Source organism: Gekko japonicus, unplaced genomic scaffold (genome assembly GCF_001447785.1).
Source record: "Gekko japonicus isolate JY-2015 unplaced genomic scaffold, Gekko_japonicus_V1.1 scaffold369, whole genome shotgun sequence".
NCBI classification, from domain to species: Eukaryota; Metazoa; Chordata; class Lepidosauria; order Squamata; family Gekkonidae; genus Gekko; species Gekko japonicus.
Window position 1 is genome coordinate 1,103,317 of NW_015160846.1, and position 24,082 is coordinate 1,127,398.

General features: G+C 48.0%; 1 protein-coding gene across 1 annotated transcript in view; it reads left to right on the forward strand.

The window, feature by feature from the left end:
- MYO1E (myosin IE) overlaps positions 1 to 24,082 on the forward strand; it is a 72,754-nt gene that overhangs the window by 35,918 nt on the left and 12,754 nt on the right. Inside the window, exons 9-19 of the mRNA XM_015420170.1 lie at positions 4,704 to 4,836; positions 5,175 to 5,371; positions 6,468 to 6,548; positions 7,803 to 7,889; positions 8,439 to 8,525; positions 11,125 to 11,292; positions 12,059 to 12,144; positions 13,395 to 13,476; positions 14,182 to 14,288; positions 18,840 to 18,938; positions 20,068 to 20,212. Coding sequence (XP_015275656.1) covers positions 4,704 to 4,836; positions 5,175 to 5,371; positions 6,468 to 6,548; positions 7,803 to 7,889; positions 8,439 to 8,525; positions 11,125 to 11,292; positions 12,059 to 12,144; positions 13,395 to 13,476; positions 14,182 to 14,288; positions 18,840 to 18,938; positions 20,068 to 20,212 — 1,272 coding nt within the window. The remainder of the gene's footprint in view (positions 1 to 4,703; positions 4,837 to 5,174; positions 5,372 to 6,467; positions 6,549 to 7,802; positions 7,890 to 8,438; positions 8,526 to 11,124; positions 11,293 to 12,058; positions 12,145 to 13,394; positions 13,477 to 14,181; positions 14,289 to 18,839; positions 18,939 to 20,067; positions 20,213 to 24,082) is intronic.

Below are 24,082 nucleotides of genomic sequence, written 5' to 3' on the forward strand. Positions count from 1 at the left end.
CTATGGCGATCTTCTCCTTGAGGGAGTCCAGGATACCCCAGATCAGAGCTGGAAAACCTTCCAGCATGTTACACGAAAGGGAATGTGCAGGTGGCAGGAAAGTGCAGTGTCGACCTCTTAACATGTAACAGAGCCAAGGAAGCTTTCACCCGGAGGCAATAAAACAGATTGTAATGTACACAAATGAAGGGAATTTTCTGTGTGAGGACACTGTGGCATCTCAGCCTCTCCTGACTGTGGGCCTGTTTGCAAGAGATACAGAAGGAAGAAGCTGTCTTTGGATCTCTTTAAATTCCATCTGCCTTCCCACCCCTCCCCCTCACACCGGGAAGGTAGAGCCGGGCACATGGACTCTGTTCTGTGTTCAGCCCTTGAGCCCCAGGTGACTTGTGAAGTTCACCAGTCTCGCCAGAGGTGTGACCAACAAGACCCATTCCCTGCTTTTGGACAGAGAAATATTGATTCTGCGGGGCCTGTGTGCTAACGTGTCAGAGTTAGCCAAGATATTTTTTGGCAAAGCAGTTGGGTCCCTGCTCCAAGGAGCACGCAGTGGGGGAGAATTCTTGCTTCATCTTCCCCATTTAAAAAAAGGGGGCCTACATCTCAGTTGGACAGGTCTGGACTGGATTTGCCCCTGGTAAAATCCCTTGGCTTCTACTCCTAGATTGCCTGCAATGTTTGCTTTTCATCCTTGTGTCATTGATTTCCAGTCTGAGCATACGGCTTCTTTGCCTCATCCTAAGAGTAACACCAATGCCAGGGTGTGTGAACGCCAAGGGCTTGGCTTATTTATTTCCTTCTTTATTAAAACATTTATATCCTGGCTTTCCTTGTGGTTCAAGGTGGCTTACAAGAATAGTTAAAAATGAAATAGCAAGCCCCAAATCTTTTCCCCCTTAAAAGACGCCTGCCAATTTAGACCCCCTTGAAAGCCTTGACAAACAGCCAGACCATACAGCGCCTACCGAAGGTCTCCACCACTTCAGGGAGTCCATTCCAGAGAGCTGGATCCGGTCATTCAGAGACACCTTCTTAGAGTCACAGATACCCGAATGGCTGCTGCAGTGTGCAGGTTACACTGGTCCCTGCAACATCAGACTGCCTCTTTCTGCACTCTCCTTTAATCCATGTTCACCACGGTGTCCTCCAAGCAATTCTGCACTAAAATCGAATTAAACCTTTTTAATCCAGGTTTTTTCCCCATTCTGCACTAACTTCGAGTTCAATCTTCTTTTTATTCTGGGTTTTCCCCCCATTCTGCATTACATTTCCTCCCTTCAGTGGTCAGCCTGGTTTCAGCCTGCTGTTGCTTTGGGTTATTTGGATGCTGTTTTGCTGTGGACTTAAATTGCCTCAGCTCGAACACCGAGAAAATCCGGAGCAGCAGGCAAATGCAGAAAGGACCACTGTCTCCCCCTTTGGGGCAGTTCACTATTTAGAAGCTCTCCTTGGAAATGTGTGCTCCGTCTTCTCCCTGCACGGAATTCCCCACTCCGGCCTTCACTGTGGTCTGCAGGCACTCAGTGCTGCCACTCTGCGGAAGCAGGTCTGGTGGGGAAACCTCCAGAGAGCTTCTTTCTGCCACCTTGAAATTTGCGGTGAAAGAAAGGCGGGAGACACGTGAAATAGAGTTGGCTGTGGTGCATAACCACACAGTGGAGCATAACCAGGTCCCCAAAGCAGCTCGGGTTCAGTTCCTATCTACAAGGGACTGTAGTTTGAGGAAGGGGTAGTTCCTCCATTGAGGAGCCGCAGGAGGAAGGGTGGGTTTCCGTAATCACAGTTGTGGAGGATCCAGCATTGGATCAGCGCCAACCCAGCCCAGCCTGTTGCCTCAGATCTTGTGGGGGATGCGAAAATTCCTTGGGCCCTATGTGAATCTTCAGTCATTCTCAGTCTAGGGTCTCTGTGCATTTTTTGGGATCTTGACACAGTTCCCAACTATGCATTGGGGAGGGGAGGAGGAAGAGAAGAAATGACACGGCTGCTTGGGATTCCCAGCCTCCAGGTGGTGCCTGGAGATGTCCCGCTTTTACAACTGATCTCCGAATGACAGAGATGAGTTCCCCTGGAGAAAATGGCTGCTTTGGAGGGTGGACTCTTTGGCATTGTACCCTGCTGAGGCCCCTCCCCTCCCCAAACCCCACCCTCGCCAGGCTCCACCCCTAAAATCTCCAGGTATTTCCCAACCTGGAGCTGGCAGTCATAGAATCATCATCATAGAATCATAGAGTTGGAAGGGGCCATGCAGACCAGTCCAACCCCCTGGCCAATGCAGGACCAGCCTAAAGCATCTCTGACAAATATTCGTCAAGCCTCTTCTTGAAAGCTGTCAGTGGAGGGGAGCTCACTGCCTCCTGAGGCAGCAGATTCCACCTCTGAACCACTCTGAGTGTGAAAAAGTTTCTCCTAATATCCAGCCGGTACCTTTCTGCATGTAATTTAAACCCACTGCTTCGGGTCCTATCCTATGCTGCCAACTGGAACAGCTCCTTGCCCTCCTCCAAATGACAGCCTTTCAGATATTTAAAGAGAGCAATCATGTCCCCCCCTTAATCTCCTCCTCTCCAAACTAAACATTCCCAGGGCCCGTAGCCTTTCCTCGTAGGGCTCAGTCTCCAGATCCCTGATCATCCCTGTCGCTCCCCTCTGCACCCTCTTGATTTTGTCTACATCCTTTTTGGCGTGGCAGTCCTATGGCTCTGCTTAGCTGTGGCTCTCCAGTAATATTCATTTCAGTTATCTACAGTCCGCCTTTCTCCCTGAGTCTCAAGGAGAATTACATCGCATAAGTCAAGTACAATCAACAGGAGGGGACATCCCATGAGCAGCACAATAAGATCTGTCTACAGAGATCTGAAAACAAACAGAAATCTCAAACAGAGCCGGAACAAAGCATGAGCTTTTAAGCATTATGCATTTAAGAGGTATAGAGACTACCTAGTCCGGAGCAGACTTAGGCACCAGGCAACATTACAGTAGCGCAGGCCATTTCATTACAGTGCAGTTTTACTTATGTGCCAGTTTGGTGTGTAGTGGTTGAGTGCGCGGATGCTAATCTGGGAGAACCGGGTTTGATTCCCCACTCCTCCGCTCGCAGCTGCTGGATGACCTTGGGCAAGCCATAGTTGTGTCAGAGGTGTTCTTGAAAAGAGCAGTTTCTGTCAGAGCTCTCTCAGCCCCACATACCACACAGAGTGTCTGTGGTGGGGAGAGGAAGGGACTGTAAGCCACTCTGAGACTCCTTTGGGTAGTGAAGGGTAGGGTATAAATCCAATCTCCTCCTCCTCTTCTTCTTGTTCTTCTTTGTGTGCAAAAAGTTCTCTTGAATAATTCCCCAGGCCATTCCATAAGGTGGTCAAAAAAATGCAGGATATGCCATGCCTGCATCCGCCATTTTGCTGTCACTTGCAGGGGCAGAGTAGTGTGGGATGCCATAACATCACGTCATGCATTACCCAATTGGACTGGGGAGGCATGGGAACTGGGCAAGGATTGGGCTAGTGGCATGGAAGTGTGAAACCAGACAACATGTGGCCATTGACATGGTGTTCTTGCTTGTAAATTCTAAGGAGCCTTTTTGAGAACAGGAAGAAGGTTTGGTGGAACAGAGTTCTTGTTGTCTGTCTCTCCCTCCAGCGGTGGGCCCTCCCCCAATTTAAACACCTCACCTTGCTGTTTGGGAGAGAACAGCAAAAAGTTCATAAAGTTCGCAGAGCCCATTTATGTGTTTCAGGGAGAGAGAGAAGCAGGCAGGCACATACATCTGGAAACTGACTTTCCCCATTGCGAGGCCTTTTTATTTGAGTCAGCACCACAGAATTGGATGGGGGCCTGTTCCTGACGGCAGGCAAAAAGCGATGGACACCAGGTTACGTTGTTGCGTGTTCTTGGATGGTGTCACTTGAATGCAAACAGGAACACACATAAAGCTGCCTTATACTGAATCAGACTAAGACTTTTGGTTCATTAAGGCCAGTTTTGTCTACACAGACTGCCAGAGGCTGTCCAGGGTCTCAGACAGAGGTCTTCCACATCACCTACTGCATGGTGCTTTTTAACTGGAGATATTGGGGATTGAACTTGGGACCTTCTGCATGCCAAGCAGATGCTCTACCACTGAGCCATGGCCCCTCCCTTATAATACATGAACACATGAAGGTGCTTTATACTGAATCAGACCATTGGTTCATCAAGGCCAGTATTGTCTAAGACTGGCAGTGGCTCTCTAGGGTCTCAGGAAGAGGTCTTTCACAGCACCTCCTATCTGATCCTTTTAACTGGAGGTAACTCGGGACCTGGGACCTTCTGCATGCAAAGCAGATGGATATGAATGACCCATGGGCCCTCCCTAAATGAATCTGCCTTATCCTGAATTAGACCATTGGTCCATAAAAGTCAGTATTGTCTACCCAGACTGGCAGCGGCTCTCCAGGGTCTCAGGCAGGGGTCTTTCACATCACCTACTGCCAGCTCCTTTAACTGGAGATGCCAGGGATTGAACCTGGGACCTTCTGCATACCAAGCAGATGCTCTGCCACTGAGACACACTACCACTGAGCTGCAGCCCCTCTCACTTAGGTATGAGGGTTCCACGGGAAAAGACTGGAGAAGGGCAGGAGAGAGCGGTGGCACCACATTAGCAGCTTGAAACCCACTCAGTTTTGGTGAAGGTCTTTCACTTCATCTTTTGACTTTTCCAGCATGCCATGAACGTTATCGGGATCTTCGCGGAGGAGCAGGCATTGGTGCTGCAGATTGTAGCCGGCATCCTTCACTTGGGCAACATCAGCTTCAAAGAAGTTGGCAACTACGCCGCAGTGGAGAGTGAGGAGTGTAGGTAGTCCAGCGGAACGTGAATGCATCAGACTTGGGAAGCAGCAGTGATGCTGCAATGCACCAGGCACGGCTGCTGGACAATCTGCTAGACTCTGGCATGTTCTGCTTTCCTTCCAGACACACTGGCTTTGCTCCACAAAGGAAGAGTGCGTGTGCTCAAGGGATGGGTGCGCCCTTGGAGATGTTTCTGTAGTTTTCTTTCCAATGAAGGCCATGTTGCAATGAGAGATGGACACCAGGAAATGCTGCTCCACCAGCCTTACATGCTGTATAAGAGCAATGCATTTATGCTCAGAGTTGCTGATTTTGGTCTCTCTCTGCCTCTTTTTTGGTAGTCTTGGCTTTCCCAGCTTTCCTCCTGGGCATCGACCAGAGCCGACTGAAAGAGAAGCTGACCAGCAGGCAAATGGACAGCAAGTGGGGTGGGAGATCAGAGTCCATCAATGTGACCCTCAATGTGGAGCAAGCGTGTTACACCCGAGATGCGCTGGCCAAGGCGCTTCATGCGAGAGTCTTTGATTACCTGGTGGATGTAAGTGGTCCTTCAGTGTTTCTTCCCTCCCCCAGAAGTACAGGGTAGTGATTAGTGTTCTGAACTAGGGCCAGAGAGACCCAGGTTCAAATCCATGCTAAGCTTTGAAGATCATTGGGTCAGTTGTTCAGCCCAGCCTACTTTGCAGGGCTGTTGGAAAGACAGAAAGAGAAAGGGGGGAGATCCTTGGATGCTGGCCCGAATTTCTTTGGGGAAACGCTTGGGGACGAGTTTGAAAGAATGAAAGCTAGGGGCCATTATAAGGGCCAGACATATTGCTAAACAGAACTGTAGTTGACAGAAGGTCAAAATTAGGACGACTGAAGTTAGTGCACAACCACAGTTCTCAAATGGAAAGTAAATTATTTCTGTGTTTATCTAGTTGTAACATTTTACATCCAGTGCTTTTGGTTGCCGTTGAGGTGGCTATTGACAATCAGACAAAACATATTTAAATACTACAAGTACTAACATACCAAATGCCATATGACCAGAAAAGCCAACACTAAGCCTCCAAATAACTGAAATATTTTAGTGTGGCAGTAGGTAAACGGCCAGGTGAGGGCAAAAAAATCCTTCAACAAAAAAGGAGCTGAGGCGAGATGGTGGTTCTTCATACATTTGGCTTGCAGAACTCATTGCTACAAGATTTTATTAGTGGTGATGAGCATTGGCTTAAATGGCTTTAACAGGGGCTTGGACAAATTTATGGCAGAGAGATTGTGAGCCATCAGCCATGTTAGCTGAATTGATCCTCTGATTTGAAAGGCAGAGGAAAAAAGATGAGATGGAAGCCAGGAGGGAGCTGTTTTAGATTTGCTCTTGCAAAGGACAGGTCCTTGCTGCTATTGTTATAGACGGATGTGGATATTAATTGCCTGAGAAACTGGTTGGGACAACTCGTGGGCCTGAGTGGAACTACGACCTCACACGATGTCCTATTTGCAACTTTCATAAGAAAGCAAAACCCAAATTCTGGAGTGGTGGGTGTTCAGGTGTGGGCTGCAAACCAGCACCAGTTTCCCAAGCCAAAGTAGGTTTATGATGCCGGATCAAATGGTCCCTTGTACATCTCTCTTCTCTATCTGTTTACCAGTCCATTAATAAGGCAATGGAAAAGGATCACGAAGAATACAACATTGGTGTCCTGGACATCTATGGCTTTGAAATATTTCAGGTAAGTATAAGATGGTTATGAACTGTTTGGGGGGCCAGCAGAAATATTTGTGTCCTTTGGTAGAAGGAAGGTATGCTCCTCTGTGACTGCTCTCTAGAGTTTGTAACGCAGCAAGGGTCATCACAGTGTTGTAGAATGTTGGTGGTTGCTGGGTGTCCTCCTCCCGGGAACAAAGGATGGACCTGTTTTATTTATGCATTTAAAACATTAGCCACCTTTCTTCCTGATGGAGGTCAAGGAGGCTTACAAACATAGATAAAACTGAATAAAATACATCAAACAGATAAAACCAAAATTGAAAATCACCACTCAGTAATGCTACTGAAATTAATCAAAGGCAGTCCTGAATTAAACCGTCTTCAACTGCCTCCTAAAGGCAGAAAGTGAGGGGGCCAGGCACACCTCTCTGGGGAGATGTTTGTTGCACAGCAGCTTGTGGGGGGCTGACACTGAGGACTGGCCCACTTTTTCTCGGTGGTGTGGAAGGGAGGCTTGCTAAACAGTCCCTGAAGCAGGATCCTCCTACTCCAAAGGAACGAATGGCTGCCATTGCTTTAGAGGGGGGAAAGTAAAGGGGGTGTGCACTTGGAGAAACTGTTGGCAAAGAGTGAACTTCTCCTTTGCCTCTGGTGACTTCTTATGATCCCAATCCTGAGTTCGAAGGTGTGATAGAATGTTGGGAAAAGTGGGTTGTTGGGATGCACTTAGAGAGCAGTATTTCAAGAACACATCAGAGCATACAAGATAGAAACCTGCTCTATCCCAAGTGGGACTATCAGTCCTTTTAGTTGACTATTATCTACTCTTGACTGGCAGTAGCTCTTCGGAGATTCAGGCAGAGAAAGGCCTTTCCCAAGATCTGCTCCCACCTGCATGCAACACACGTGCTCCACCGCTGAGCCGTTTTGGTCTTTGATCAGAAATGAGAATCATTTGAAATCCAACCATTCACAGAAGGCAATGCAGAATTCAGGATCTGCTTGAAGAAGCAGCAGAAAGGATGCTCTTCAAGTGTATCTGACCAAACGTGGATGTTCTGTAAGCGGGAGTTCCCTTAACAGACGCTCTGTCTTGAAACTGGATGTGGAGAGTTGCGCGCTGCAGAACTCTCCAGTGAGGTTCACAGCATAATATAAAACTCAGCTGCTGAAGTCACTGGAACAGATTGCAAAACCTGCACAGGAAATGGGAGTTTGACCTATTTTGGTTAAAAAGGGCTAGAAGGCAACATTGAGCTGTTTTTCTTCCCGCCAGAAAAATGGCTTTGAACAGTTCTGCATCAACTTTGTCAACGAGAAGCTGCAGCAGATCTTTATTGAGCTGACGCTGAAGGCGGAGCAGGTAAAAAACACCCCGCGGGGGGGGGGGGCTTGCTTGAGCTGAGCTGAGCTGCGCAAGAGCTGGCTGTGGCCCTCCTTTTTTCAAGGGTGGGGTGGGGCTTCAGCTGTTGACAATAAAAAAGTTGCCTTGCAAAGCAAGATCTAGAGAGAGAGAGCTGTTGTGGTTAGCTAAGCCAAAGGGTGGAAGTAAACACAGGGCTGGGCTGCAGGCACATTCATCCTCCAATACAATGACCCGAGAGCAACTCATGCATTGGAGTAATAATCAGCCCGTCATGTGATTTTCCTCTCTCCCGCCCTCTCCCCCCCATGGATGCTGACTTGCCCGTCAGAAATAGAACACCGCAGCCGGTTACGTTTGTGTTGGCACCGCTGTTCCAGTGGAAGAACTTGTGTTTTCTCCATTTCCTCGCTGCCTTTCTTTTTGGAAAGGGAAGGAAAAAGGGTTTTTATAATTCTTCCCTGTTGCCTGCCATTTTGTATGTACGCTTCTTTCCCCAAGTGCTCCACACAAGAACGTAGCCATCCCTCCCTTCTTTCTGTGTTGCAGGAAGAATACGTGCAAGAAGGAATCCGTTGGACGCCCATCGACTATTTCAACAACAAGATTGTGTGCGATCTCATAGAGAACAAAGTGGTGAGCAGTCATGGGTTTTAGACACCTGCTGTCGATTAGCCAAGTCAGAACTTCATATGCGCACGTTCAAGGTGTAATATTTAAAGTACATTTTTGTGCAGTTCTGTCCGAATGAAGGAAAAGATGGTTAAAGTCCCATTTGTCACATTAGTTTCAAAAGCAAAAGTGAACAGCAATGAAGGAATTTACTTTGCTTATATCCCACCTTTCTTCCCGTCGGGGACCCAAAGTGGCTTACACGGTTCTCCTCTCCTCTGTTTTATCCTCACCACAGCCCTGCGAGGTAGGTTAGGCTGAGAAAGTGTGACTGGCCCAAGGTCACCCAGCATGCTTCCATGGCACAAGTGGGGATTCGAACTGGGGTCTCCCAGATACTAGTCCGATACTTTAACCACTACCTCATGCTGCTTTTTCTGGTTTAGAAAGTTCAAGGAGGTCCAAGGGAGAACGGAAGAGTCAAATAATAAACTGACATAGACATTTTCCAACTATCAAAGTGAAACCTATCTTGCAACCAAACATCACTCTAATTATAAGCCCTTTGCCCCCCCACTACGGTATTTTCACCCGTCATAGCTGGCTTGGGGAGGGCTATCATACAGCAAGGGTAAGAACATAAGAGAAGCCAATGTTGGATCAGGCCAATGGCCCATCTAGTCCAACACTCTGCCACACAGTGGCCAAAAATACCAGGTGCCATCAGGAGGTCCATCAGTGGGGCCAGGACACTAGGAACCCTCCCACTGTTGCCCCCCCTAAGCACCAAGAATACGGAGCATCACTAGCCCTGGAGTCCCTATCTATACCTTGTGGCTAATAGCCACTGATGGACCTCTGCTCCATATGTTTATCCAGTTCCCTCTTGAAGCTGTCCATGCTTCTAGCCGCCACCACCTCCTGTGGCAGTGAATTCCATGTGTTAATCACTCTTTGGGTGAAGAAGGACTTCCTTTTATCTGTTCTAACCCGACTGCTCAGCAATTTCATGGAGTGCCCATTAGTTCTTGTATTGTGAAAAGGGGAGAAAAGTACTTTTTTCTCGAATGGCTTGTCTAGTTAAACCCCTTTTAAAAGCAAGTCTAAAGCAAGAGGGAGTTATGAGGAAAGAGAAAGACAGTTGAAGTCAGGGGAAAACTCTTTATTCTTTTTCGCTGGTCCATCTGTTTTTAAAGGCAGGGTTGGTGGGGGTGTACTGGTGTGACGGCACGGTTGTGCAGTAGCGCAACAGAGAGCAACAGCAGTGCAACACAATCGTTTTCCTTGTTGAATCTATTAAAATGAACAGCTACCACACTAAATACAGTGTGGGAGAGAAAAAACCCTTAAAAGTTTCTCAAACCTTACAGTTTGTGCTTCCCTAGTGCAGGGCCCTGCGCCCACCGCCTGGACATTTTGAGATCTCATATCAGAGGAGAATCCGAAAAGGACTCAGAAGGGAGATGCCGTGCTACATCTCCTTTGGCTTTCCTAGTTCTCCCAGCTGCCCTGAAATAACACTGATCGCGTGAGCAGTCGGCCTGTCTAGCCCAGCAACAGAACTGGCAAACCGTGGCCAGTCTAGAGCTGTTTTTAAAACACACACACAAAAAAGATGAAGTTGCACAGATGAAAAAGGCATCATGGTACAGGCATCTGAAAATAGGAACAGCGTAATCTCCACTGATTTGAGGAATGGGATGGCCGATTGTGTTCCAAGCTTCCAGCTTTGCATCGCATTCGTCAGACGTTTTATTACCCACTAGGGTTGCCAGCTGTAGGTTGGGAAATTCCTAGGGATTTTGGAGGTGGAGCTTGCAGAGAGTACAGTTTGGGGAGGGGAAGGAGTTCAGCAGAGATGTGATGCCACAGAGTTCACCCTCCACAGCAACCATTTTCTCCAGGGGAACTGATTTCTGTTGCCTGGAGATCCGTTGAAATTCCAGGAGATCTCCAGGCCACACCTAGAGGCTGGCAGCTGTATTACCCACCAACTTTAGTTGGTGAACAGGAGGCTTGGAGAGCTCCTCTGGTGATGGCTCCGTGCCCCAGGCAGAGGATGCAGAACACGCTTTGAGAGCAAAGGTCCTTAGGGGGCAAAACCCAGCGTCTCATGGGCTTCCCTTGCAGCCAGTGGGCTGCATCTAAGCAATGTGTTTTGTCCCTGATCAACCGGGAAGAATTCTTTGGAGGCTCGTCCCTGTGCAGTGATTTTGCAAAATTAAAACACAATACCCAATGGTAATTCAGGCCACCCTGGGGTTATTATGCTCTCGCTTGGCAAGGAAATGGCACACTCAGGCAAACAGGTCAAGGCTTCCAGGTCCAAGGAGGTAAACACTGCCAGGTGCAAGAAGGGCAGACAATCCACTGTGAAGAAAACAAGGTCTTTCGTGGACGATTATTAGCGTGACGGTGAGTGTGACGCTTCAGCTGCCTGGGACGATTCTGTTGGAGTCGAAAGCAAACCCTGACCCTTCTCCGCAGGCCAGAAACATATCGACACCAAGGACAAAATTTTAAAAAGGGTTTGTTATGTATGGCTTGTTTTTGGTAGAGTTGGGCACAAATAATCTGTCGTTTCTCTCTTCCCCCTGCTTCTTTTTTGTGTCCGTTGCTCCAGAATCCTCCGGGCATCATGAGCATCCTGGATGATGTTTGCGCCACGATGCACGCTGTGGGTGAGGGAGCTGACCAGACCCTGCTGCAGAAGCTGCAGATGCAGATTGGGACCCATGAACACTTCAACAGCTGGAACCAGGGCTTCATCATACACCATTACGCAGGAAAGGTGTGCAGCAAATGATCTCTCCGAGTAGGGGAGACCTGGTTCGGTTGCCAGCTGATCTCAGAGGCGGCCTTGGATCCAGGCCCTCGGCCTCTGCTAGAAAAGGCAGCCGTGGGCCTTCAAGCTCTTCTCTAGTCATTCCCCTTCTCTGCTGGAGGGGGAGGGGAAGTCCAGCTTTTCATTCTTGGCAAGCTGGAACGGGTTACTTGTTTGACCCCACCCACATAAAACCTAAGTTTTGTGGCAGAGATTTCAGGGCATCCGCCTACTCTGTGTATGTTGAAGCCCGGAAATAATGGCTTGATTCAGAGTGGCATCTTTGGAGGGGAAATCGGTGAGAGAGAAACTGGTGACAATTGGTTATCGGGCGGGGGAATGCCCCTTTCCCTGCTCCAAATTGTATTTTTATTGAATTCATTTACACCTCCTCATTCTTCGCCCAGCGAGCTTCCGTGGCACAAGCGGGGGTACAAACCTGGGTGTCCCAGTTACTAATCAACACTCCTTCCTCTCTTGTGGCTCCCCTGTGGGTAGAAAAATCATTGAGTGGAGCAATTTGGAGTGGGGAGAGAGCAAGCTCTCCTCCCGTTTATTTTATGCTAAAGCAGACAAGGGCCCCAGAACTTTTAACTGGTGTTTTCTTGCATGTTTTCTTTCAGTTAGCTATCTCAATTTTCAGATGCAAACAGCTTCTCCCCCCAACCCATTTGCTGTAAGGGCCATATTCTGTCCACTCGTCTAGCAACCACTCTGCTGCTCTCTTCCTTAGGTGTCCTATGACATGGATGGATTCTGCGAGAGGAACCGGGACGTTCTGTTCATGGACTTGATCGAACTTATGCAGAGCAGCGAATTGTACGTAAGACGGGCTTCCTTGTGCTTATGGTGGCTCCGGGCACGAGACGGTTCCTCTTTTAGAGAGCCAGTTTGGTGTAGTGGTTAAGAGCGCGGACTCTAATCTGGGAGAACCCGGTTTGATTCCCTACTCCTCCACATGCAGCCAGCTGGGTGACATTGAGCCAGTCACAGTTCTCTCAGAGCTGTTATCTCAAGGGGAGTTCTCGAAAGAAGTCTCTTAGTCCCACCTACGTCACAGGGTGTCTGTTGTGGAGACGAGAAGGGAAAGGAGTTTGTAAGCTACCCTGAGACCCCGAGTGAAGGGCAGGGTATAAATCCAATCTCTTCTTCTTTTCCCTTTGCCTTACCCACACGTTGCACATCTGGAGGGGGAGGCCACTCGCCCACTTTGCTTCTCTTTTTGCATACCAAATAGCAGCAAAAAGGGACTTGCTGTGGCTGCTCTGTAGGTATGCAAGTGGGGAGGAGAAGAAGGGGCCACTTCGGAAGTGTTACACAGAGCCCTGCTCTGGGTGGTTAACAACAACTCTAAATACAATTCCAATAAATACGATTATTCGATTATACGATTATTTATATATATGAGAGAGAGAGAGAGAGAGAATACAATTTAAAACAGTAAAAGCAGCAATATTAAACTAATCAGATGGCGTTAAATATTCCATACCCTTCTCTGGAGGAGAGGAGACGGGGAGGCCAGGGTTGATGGCAGACCATTGCTGTCTTCAACCATAGGCCTTGAGATATGGCGACCAGAACTGCACACAGTATTCCAAATGAGGCCACACCCTAGCTTTGCATGAGGGCATTACGATATTGGCCCTTTTGTTTTCAACCCCTATCCTGACAATTCCTAGCGTGGAGTTTCCCTTTTTCAACAGTGCTGCAGACTGAGCGGACATTTGGATTGAGCCTTCTACTGCAACTCCAAGATCTCTTTCAGTCTCGGTCTCAGCCAGTTCAGACCCCATCAGTATCTATGTAGATTTCTTGTTCCATTGTGCATCACCTTAACACTTATCAACATGGAACTTCATTTACCAAGTTGTTGCCCACTCATCTGATATACAGGCCTTTCTGTATTCCATTTTGCGGCTGATGGAAGCGCAAGCAGGAAGAGAGACATGCAGAGCCAGACAATTTAATGTGTTGTTGTTGAATCTGTCTGGTTTCTTTTGGTGCCAAAAACGTCTTTTTGTTCTCCGGCGGCATGCTGGCTGATGGATTTCTGCTTCTGCTTCTTGCAGGCCTTTTATAAAGGCTCTCTTTCCTGAAAACCTCCAAGCCGATAAGAAAGGCCGACCTACGACTGCCGGCAGCAAAATTAAGGTGCGTTGTTTTGGTGAGAGGTCAATCAGGGGCCGCAATCACGGGAACAGAACTGGACCCTCAGGGATATTCCAGGCCCAGTCCTTGAACTTTCAGGTTTCCCTAAAACAAACACCAAAGCTATGCCTTTAACCTCTTGGCTCGTGGCTATACAAGCAAAAACCTGCAGCTAGGGTTCTGCTGGGTGACCTGGGCAGAAATCCCTGCAGGTTTTCAGGGCCAGGATTTCGATCTTGCGTGTATCTTGACACTGCTCATCCACAGGAGACTCTTAAATTTGCTGTTTACCCACACCAGCTCCAGGCTGCTCCTTCCCGCCTGTGTCAGCCAAACTGCACACCTGTAGGGTGGAATTCTGGATCACCTGTTGATCTGTGTGGGAAAGCTGCATATGTAACAGCAGCTTTGGACTGCAGCCAAAACATCTAGGAGAGGAGAGACAGCTGTTGTTTGCTACCAATCACGAGCTTTTTTTCCTCCGAGTCGGGGGTCAGCAAAACTGTTCGCCATGCATCAGCATTATGAAGTTCTCTTGGGATAGGCTGTTCATACCCAAGAATGGAGTAAAATGATTTTCTAATTAAAAAAGCAAGGGGGAGGAAGAGCAGATTTTTGCACCAGCAAGGGGGGGGGGGGCATTCTTAAGTGGCTGTGTAGAAACTTGCTGATGTTGTCTGGTATCTCCACACCCTCCTGATTTTGCAGAAACAAGCCAACGACCTCGTGGGCACCCTGATGAAGTGCACTCCTCACTATATCCGCTGCATCAAGCCCAATGAAACAAAAAAGCCTCGTGACTGGGAAGAGAGCAGGTACAAATAAGCTGGAGGGGGGAAGACAGGAAGTGGGTGGGGGCTCCTAGCTCTTCCGCGATCCTGTGTGTGTGTGCCCCGCACGTACGTGCCATCATGGAAGAAGGATTCCCCTATGTGCCTCTTCTAAGGTAGTGCCTGACACCTGCCGTTGTCATAAGCACATAATAGGTTGCATCCTGATATGGATACCTTTCTCCACCACTGGAGGCTCTTCCTCCTGAGGGAAGCCATGAAGACACGAAGGTGCCTTATACTGAATCAGACCATCATTCCAGCAAAGTCCACTCAGACTGGAATCGGCCCTACAGGCTGTCTTTCCCATCTCCTGCTAACTGATCCCTTTAACTGCTGGGGATTGGGCCCGGGAACTTCTGCATGCAAAGCAGATTCCACGACCCCTCCCCCTATAATACATGAAGACACGAAGCTTCTTTATACTAAACCAAACCATTGGTCGACCAGTCAGTAATTATCTACTCAGACTGGCAGCAGCTCTCCAGCAGAGGTCTTTCACATTGGTGTCGTGGTTAAGCGTGCGGACTCTAATCTGGGAGAACTGGGTTTGATTCCCCACTCCTCCACTTGCAGCTGCTGGGTGACCTTGGGCAAGCCATAGTTCTGACAAGAGCTGTCCTTGAAAAGAGCACTTCTTGAAAGAGCTCTCTCAGCCCCAACTACCTCGCAGGGTGTCTGTTGTAGGGAGGGGAAGGGAAAGGGGTTTGTAAGCCGCTCTGAGACTCCGAGGGAAGGGCGGGGTATAAATCCAATCACCTCCTCCTCCCTGATCCTTTTAGCTGAAGATGCTGGGGCTTAAACCTGGGACCTTCCGCATGCCAAGCAGATGAACACATTATATTGCTTTGTACTGAATTAGACCCTCAGTCCATCAAGGTCAGTATTGTCTACTCAGACTGGCAGCAGCTCTCCAGGGTCTTAGGCGGAAGGGTCTGTCATATTACCTACTGCCTGGACCTTTCAGCTGGAGATGCCGGGGATTGAACCTGGGGCCTTCTGCATGCCAAGCAGATGCTCTTCTGCTGAGCCACAGTCTCTGCCCCGAGCAGTGGGGTAGGATTAACACTTAAGAATCTGAGAGAGAATCCAATGCTTGAGGTTTAGCTCAAGAGCGGCATCCGATGCAGATGTAGATTGCCTCTGAAAGTCATCGCAGGGGACCACCCCTAGGATGTGGCAGCCCGACCAGACTAATGGAGACTTGTTCTCTGACTCTTTTGGGTGTCTTCAACATACAAAGAGAAAATGGAAAGAGTTATGCTGAGGGCAGCCCTGTGCATACTATCCTATCAAGGTCTGGATTTGAGTTGTGGTCCATTTTTGCATCATGGGTCCTGATCCCATGGGGAGTTCTCCTGGCCAATGGCAATCCCACAGCAGTGCTCTGGCACATTAAGATGGGGCCTGTGCCAAAGAACTTTCCACTGGATTATGCCCACAACCCATCCCTCCTGTGCACAGTATTAATGCTTGAATTCAACGTTGGAATTGTTTGGTACACCGCTGGGATTATTGGGGAGGGCTAGATAAATGTTTGGAGCAGGTCTAAAAATTTTACATTCTAATTACAAAGAGAAGCAAAATTGCTAATACTTTGAGTTTAACAAAACACTGTGGAATCCCCCCCTTCCAATGACATTTTAAAAATTCAGATTTCTCTCTCTCTCTCTCTCTCTCTCACTCTCACACACACACAGAGGCATTTTTCCCTGATATCCAGGTTACAATTTGCAGGACTCTTCCCAGCTGAGTGTATTTGCATGTTCTTTTAGTACAAGATGTGTTGCCCATTAGCGTGTGTGTGTGGTTTTTCTGAATCAAGACATTCCTTTTGCATTGCTCACTGTACAGAAGGGATGGGGGGGGGAGCTGTTTTTCCCAGTGGCGACATCCCATGCTGCACTGGAAGCTGTGCCCTCTAGTTATTTTAAGTTTTCAAACTGCCATGTATCGCAGGCCGCTTTCTCCAACAGTACAAGATGTCCTGTCTTCCGTCCGCCAGCTCTTTGAAAAGTGGTTCACATTTTTAAAACATTCCGCGTTCAGATATTTCTTCCTATTCCAAAGCCGCCTAGTGGAGCAGCAGTAACAAGAGCCAGTTGTCCAACGTCTCTTTTCCTGTTTATAGATTTTCCTCCTGGTCACATCTGGAATAATGCAAGTGTAGTGCTGGTGGGAAAACAGTATTATGCCTTTTACTGGCAAAGCAGCTGGTGTCAAACTATGCCAAACTTTGAGTGTGTTTTTTTTCTTTTTGTCTGAGAAAAGGCAGTTTGTGTGTGTGTGTGGGGGGGAATCCTTTCTTTTGGAGGTCAGCATCTGAGAATTCGGCAAAGGGAAGTTTGGGTCTGTTTAATTTCAATGGGAGTTCTGACCAGAAATGTTTCTCCTGTTTGACACCACAGCCTGGCCTTGGTTGCAAGCCAGATGTGACACATTCTTAAAGCAATTTATTCTCTGAAGAGAAAAAAAAGTTTGATGCTGACTTATGTGGGACCAGAATGTTTAAAGCTAAAGAAATTTCAGGATTCTTTGTTTCAAAACATTTATTGGCTGCCTTTCTTCCTTACTGAGCTCAAGAGACAACACAGACAAAAATACATAAAATAAAACACATAAAAACATAAGAGCCAAAATTTAAAATCACAGTTCAGGACTGCTAGCAAACTTAAACAAATGCAGTCTTAAATAAAACCTGCAGCTGCCTCCTAAAGAACATCAGTGTCTTAGGGCTGAAATGCAGGATTTTAACAAGGATCAAGGAAGACTTCTTATTCCCTAGAGATGTTCCTCCTGGAACGGATGATCTTCGCAGATGCTCCTTTCCCTAATCAGTCTAATTTTATTCAGCAAAACAGTTCCGATGTATTCTGAGAGCCAGTTTGGTGTAGTGGTTAAGAGCACGGACTCTGATCTGGGAGAACCGGGTTTGATTCCCCACTCCTCCACATGTAGCTGCTGGTGTGATCTTGGGTCAGTCATAAGTTCTTTCAGAGCTGTTCTTTCAAGGGCAGTTCTCAAGAGAGCTCTCTCAGCCCCACCTACCTCACAGGGTGTCTGTTGTGGGGAGGGGAAGGGAAGGGGATTGCCGCTATCAGACTCCTTCGGGTAGTGAAGGGTGGGGTATAAATCCAATCTCTTCTCTTCTCTTCTTATGGCAGCTTGGTAGATGCCTGCATCTCTTGTCCTCACAAATGCTGCAAAATGCTGCAGAGTCTCTACCATTGCGCACTCAAGAGTTTTAGATCCGATAAGCCTCATCTTTCCTTGGTGACAACACAGGACTAGAGCCGGATGATAACCAGCATACTTATTAGCCGACTACACTTAAACTATGTGTATGTGTTAACTGCTGTCAAGTCGCTTCCAACTTATGGTGACCCTATGAATGAATGTCCCCCCAAATGGCCTGTCGTTCAGAGCCTTGCTCAGGTCTTGCGAACTGAGGGCCGTGGCTTCCTAGATTGAGTCAATCTATCTCATGTTGGGTCTTCCTCTTTTCCGGCTGCCTCCAGCTTTCCCCAGCATGGTTGCCTTTTTCAGTGACTCTTGTCTTCTAATGATGTGACCAAAGTACAATAGCCTCAGTTTAGTCATTATAGCTTCAAGGGAGAGTTCAGGCTTAAACTATATCCTTATAAATGGGGTGGGGATGTGCATCTGTGGTCCATCACCAACTTTGCATGCAGAAGGCCCAAGGTTCAGTCTCTTGTTAAAAGTGTGTGAAATCCTGGAGAGTCGCAGCCTGTCAGAGGAGACGAGGCTGATGGTAGAGTCAGGCCCCGGTCACACGGGCCAGATAACGTGGGGGTGAGGCGTGGCTGTTTGCCCCGGGGCAAAATAAAGCGTGTTAGCTCGATCACATGGTCTCCCAAGTATTTGCGCTGTGGCAGGAAGCTCGCAATCACACGGCGATGCTGGAGCTGGCAAAGAAGCCGCGCGGCAAGCATTCCATGTTTGTGCACATGCGCAGTTCCATGCACTGCTTCCAGTTTAGTGTTCGTGCGCATGCGCTTAGGGAAACCATCTGGTTTGTAACGGGACTTGGACGGGCGCCAGAAGCCACGGGATACTAGCACTCCCACAATCAGACGCCTGCCCCTGCCGCACGTTTTCCGGATACTACTGCACTTTCTGAGGTATTTTTTTACTGCGCATCTTTGGCGGGATGCCACGGGTTGGCTATGGGTGCGCTACACTTCCCAGATGTTGCGGTGTGATCGCGCACCGAAAATCTGCCTACCATTCGTGCCTTTAGCGTGGCAAATCCTCCGTGTGAATGGGGCCTCAGAATAAGGCAGCTTCATGTCTTCACATGGAAGACTTTCCTGCTACCAGCTTAGATTTCCATTGCTGTCATTTAAAACTGTTGCTTTTTGCTTTTCCTTTAGTGCTTTTAGTGACCATCCCCCCACCCTTTCTAATCTATTTGGATACTTTGAAAGCAGCTCTCGTCCCCCCTCCCATTCTTTGGCCTGCCCCCACTCCAAACCTCACCGAAACATTCTTAATTTCCCACTCTGTTCCCCACAGGGTGAAACACCAAGTGGAGTATCTTGGGCTGAAAGAGAACATTCGAGTACGGCGAGCGGGTTACGCCTACAGGCGAGTGTTCAAAAAATTCCTGCAGAGGTAACTGTCTTTCAAGTGTCGCTTCCTTCCTTTAAGTGGTTATCAAGTGGGGAGGGGAAATCATTAAGCCCTGAAAATGTTTCCAGGTTTTCTCTCTCTTGGAGAAGGCTAACAGAAGCCTATAGAGGGGCAGATGTGTTTCAATTAGTATTCTTGCTTCCTTGTTGCCAACACAGAGAGGCAGTTTTAAGAACAGCCGTGGTGGGTTTGTTCTTCAACTCCAACCTGTGTTACTTTCCAGCAACTCCAACACTGGATAAATAGTCAGTCTCACCCCTCCCTGTGCACATGAACTGAGCTGCCCTCTGAATTTTGGCGTGTGTGTTTTTTCCCTTAAGGACATGTATGTACATTCATCCATCACCTTACAACTTACAAACTAGACGACCCTGGAGGTCCCTTCCAACTCTATAATTCTGAGAGCCAGTGGGATGTAGTGGTTAAGAACAGTGGACTCTAATCTGGAGGACTGGGTTTGATTCCCCACTCCTCCTCCACATGCAGCCTGCTGGGTGACCTTGGGCCAATCCCAGTTCTCTCAGTACTCTCTGCTTTGAGACTACTTAAGATAGAGAACAGCAGGGTATAAAGCCCTTCTCTTCTTTTTCTCTGGGGCTTACAGGGGCTTGTTGCATCTATTTTAGCACTTCAAACTTGCTGTAGTAAAAAAAATTGGCAGGTTTCTAAGGTACAGTTGTGTTGGATGCAGTGAGGGTGTATTCAAGCCTGTCCCATCAGTCTAAAAAGTCACATCTCCCGTCTGCCTTCTTTGGATGTGCAGAGCCCTCCAAGCTAGAAGACCAAAGACTCATGCTCCGAGCGTCTACCATCTGCTTTCAGGAGCGAGCCCCTTCTAACTGTAGCTCCATAACAATCAATGTTCACACCTGGAATATTTCTTTTAAAATACAGTTCTTGTTAGCTTGAAGACTTTTGGGCCCTTCTGTTTTAGTTATTCCCTGTAGATGGTGCTTGCTTGGTTACAGAGCCAGGGGATCTCCCACCAGCTCCTCTTTCGTCAGTACTGCAGTGCCAAGGGATGAAATTCACTGTGGCAGGATCGCAACCCTGTTCTCCTGGTGTGGGGTGCAAGAAATCTCAGAATGATCTTTTTTGTCCTTCTTCCAAGGTATGCCATCCTGACCAAAGCCACCTGGCCTTCCTGGAAAGGGGAGGAGAAACAAGGAGTCCTCCACTTGCTCCACTCGGTCAACGTAGATCCTGACCAGTACCAGCTGGGGAGGACAAAAATCTTCATCAAAGCACCAGAGTCTGTAAGTGCGATGGCGGAGCCTCACCTCTTAGAGCACGCTCTCCAAAGACTAACGACTGAAGAGCTGGATTCGAGTCTAGCAACACCTTAGAGACCAACAAGATTTTGGGGGCTATAGGTTTTCAAGAGTCAAAACTCTCTTTGTCAGATCTTGTTGGTCTTTAAGGTGCTAGCGATTTACTGCAGACCAATGGGATTGCCCTGACTTGGCTGAGGTTTCCAGCTCTTCCACTGGGGGTGAACAGAGGGTCATCGGGGGACAGTTTGCTTGCCAATCTCGTGGTCTGGCAGGTAGAGTGGGCCTGGCCACAAAATTCTCTTCCTCGGTTCCCTCATTGTGAAACAGTATTGCCCACCTGCATGCATTCATTCCATAGCAACACAAGGTTGGCTCAAGGTGTTGTAATCCCTACTTTATAGACTGGCAGCTGAGGCAGAGAGGGTGGCTTCCCTGAGACCTCCCAGTGAGTTTCTGGCTGAGCTGAGAGAGCCGAACTAGTGTCTTCAGCTCAGAACTCATTAATTTAACCCCTGTGCTCCAGCAGCAGTATGGAAGTAACAAGGGCCCACCTCTTAGGGTCAATTCAGAGAACTGAGGAAACAATTACAACTCACACAGATCTCTGTTTAGACTACCAGCTTATCTGTTGCACTTCAGTCTGAGGCTCAAGCTAGGTGGTGGTGGTGGAAATTACTGTAAAGTCACAGCCAACTTATGGTGACCCCATAGGGTTTTCAAGGCAAGAGACATTCAGAGATGGTTTTCCATGGCCTGCCTCTGTGTAGCGACCCTGGGACTTCTTTGGTGGTCTCCCATTCAAGGAATAACCAGGGCTGATCCTATTTAGCTTCTAAAATCTGATGAGCATTAGGCAAGCCTGGTCTTTCCAGGTCAGGAAAAAAGACTAACAGAAGAGATTTGCCATTGCCTGCCTCTGCGTAGCAGCCCTGGACTTCCTTGGAGGTCTACCATCCAAGGACAAACCAGGGCAGATACTGCTTAGCTTCCAAAATTTGATGAGAATCAGACAAGCCTGGTCTATCCAGGTCAAGACAAAAGAAAAACAGAGGAGATTTGCCATTGCCTGCCTCTGCGTAGCAACCCTGGACTTATTTGGTAGTCTCTCTTATAAGCACTAACCAGGGCCAACCCTGTTTAGCTTCTGAGATTGGACAAGATTGGGCTAGGCTGGGCTGTCCAGGTAAATTCATGTTACTGTCCTAATGAGTTGGGTCTGGGTTGGAAATGGCCATTTTGGCTTGGGGGGGGGAAGCATGGGGGGGAGGCAAAAGCCCCTCCTCGTTCATGCCACAGTCCCCAGCGCCATAAGGCTCCTGCAGTAATTTAAAAAACAGTTATCCGCACTCCTGTGTGATTGCAGAGAACATGAGTTGGGTCCAGGGAACCCAGTCCCGATTCTTTACAAGTCATAATATCTACTTGAGCATAACTCTCATGGCTTTCCCCTTAGGAGTCCTGACAACTGTTGCTTGTTGAAGGTGCTGAGAAATCTGCACTGTGAAATCCATAGTCCAGTCTATCTATGCAGCTACACTCTCACGGTTTCTGGGAATGCAGATATGCCCTCCCCTATTTATTTAAGGTCCAGTCTCAGTGCAGCCTTGTCTGTTTGCAGAGCAGGACCCAGCCTTGGAAATACGCCTTCCTCCTTCCCCAACTAGGGTGGGAGCTAAGATTCCTCAGGCTGGTTCCCAGTTTGCGTCTGTGCTGCATCTGGGTAGATCAAAGTGTTCTGTAATATTAATTGCGTCTCTTGATCGGGAGGGCTGAGAGTCCCCACGTGAAAGACTGGTTTTCATGACCTCTCTTTTTTTCCACAGCCCTTCTTGTAATTGTTAAGATGTGTTTTTTCTGGCGTGGCTCTAATTGCATCAGACCGGGTTGCTGCTCTTTGATAGAGACACTGCAATTAGCAGGACTGCTGGGAGGAGATTACACCAGCCGTGTTGCTGGGAGCTACTGGTTTTGTTCTGCCACTCCCTCCCCTGGCTAAGAGAAGGGGAGGCATACTCATTATTTTGGGAAGAGGGGGTGGGCTGGAAACAGTAATCCGCTCACACCTCACTGGCAAATTCTAGATGGGAAGGAAGCCGAGTTAAGTCTGGTATTACAGAAAAAGCCTTGTGGCACTGTGAAGACGAACATGGTTGATATGGCAAAGCTTTCTTGAACTGGAGTTGCTTGATGTGCGCCCTAAGCCAGCTCTGGGTTGGGAAATATCTGGAGATTTTGGGGGGTGGATCCAGGAATGGGCAGGATTTAGGGCAGGGAGGGACTTAAGCAAGGTATAATGCCATAGAGTCCACCCTCCAAAGCAGCCATTTTCTCCAGGGGAACTGATCGTGGTATTCTGGAGATCAGGTGTAATAGCTATAGATCCCCAAGTGCCACCTGGAGGTTGGCAACCCTGCCCTAAGCGTTTCTCCTCTGCTTTAATCAAGCTGATATCAATGTACATTGTGCCTTTGCATCCTTTCTTTGCGACAGCCCACTCACTATCAGACTGGGGTAGAAGGGCTTGGAAGTCTCCATTCTGACTTGTATCGGATGAAGGGAGTGTTGACTTCCCAAAGCGCATAAAGCAAAAATCTTGTTTGTTTCTAAAGTGCTGCTGGACTCGAATCTAGCCATTCCTACTTGTACTTGACAAAGGGAGTTCTTTGTTGTTGTTGTTGTTACAAAGGGAGTTCTGATTCTCAAAAGTTCATACCCGAAAAGAACCTTGTGGGTCTCTAAGGTGTTCCTGGACTCAACTCCGGCGTGCTCTACTGCAGACCAACATGGCTCCCTTCTGAAACTTTAAGAGCCATAATAAGCATGGAACTTTTACTTATTTGTTTTGTTTAAGGAACTTCTGCCCTGCCTTTGTGTAAGTCTTCAAGGTAGCTTACCAAAAATTTAAAGAATAAGCCATATAAATAGCAAAACCCCATAATAAAATTTTTAAAAAGCAAGTAGAAGAGTTTCTGGCTAAACATGAGGAAGAACTTCCTGACAGAGTGGTTCCTCAGTGGGACAGGCTTCCTCGGGAGGTGGTGGGCTCTCCTTCTCTGAAGGTTTTCAAACAGAGGCTAGATGGCCATCTGACAGCAGTGCTGATTCTGTGGACTTGGGCAGATCACGCGACGGTGGGGCAGGAAGGCTTGCCTCAGGGCTTAGTTCTTGTGGCCCTTTCTGACATGCCCAGGGAAATGCCGGTCGCCACTTTGGGGCCTGGAAGCAATTTTCTCCAGGCCAGCTTGGCCAGGGATCCTGGAGGGTTTTTTGCCATCTTCCTGGCATGGAGCAGAGGTCACTCTTTTTGTGTGTGGGGGGGAGATAGTTGTGAATTCCCTGCATTGTGCAGGGGGTTGGACTAAATAACCCTGGAGGTCCCTTCCAGCTCTGTGATTCTATGATTCTAAGAGCAGGCAAACTCAACCAAGTTGATTAGAACACGGAACAGATGCTGTGATTCTCTCTCAGCTGTGATGGTTCTCTTTTTCTTTTGTACAGTTTGGAAGCAGATGTGAAGCTAGCAAGACAGGCAGGATCTATTTGAACTTTCAGAGGAGCTGTCTTTTATTCAGGAAGTCCAAAAATATCCTCCTTTTGATCACTTGCTGGTTGATCGGAGGCGTATTTCTTGAAGGAAGGTGAAACCTTGGCAATTGTCTGTGGGGCTTCCTGAACAAAATCCAAACTTGGCATTGTCTGCATTTGTACTGTAATAGCTACTTTCCAGAAAGTTCCATTAGGGCTGGCCAAAGAATGGAAATCCAGATGGTGCTGCCCTACGCACACAGGTTAATATGGGGCAGAACCTACCCAACTGTTCTTCTGTGCACAAACCACACTGAAATGAACATG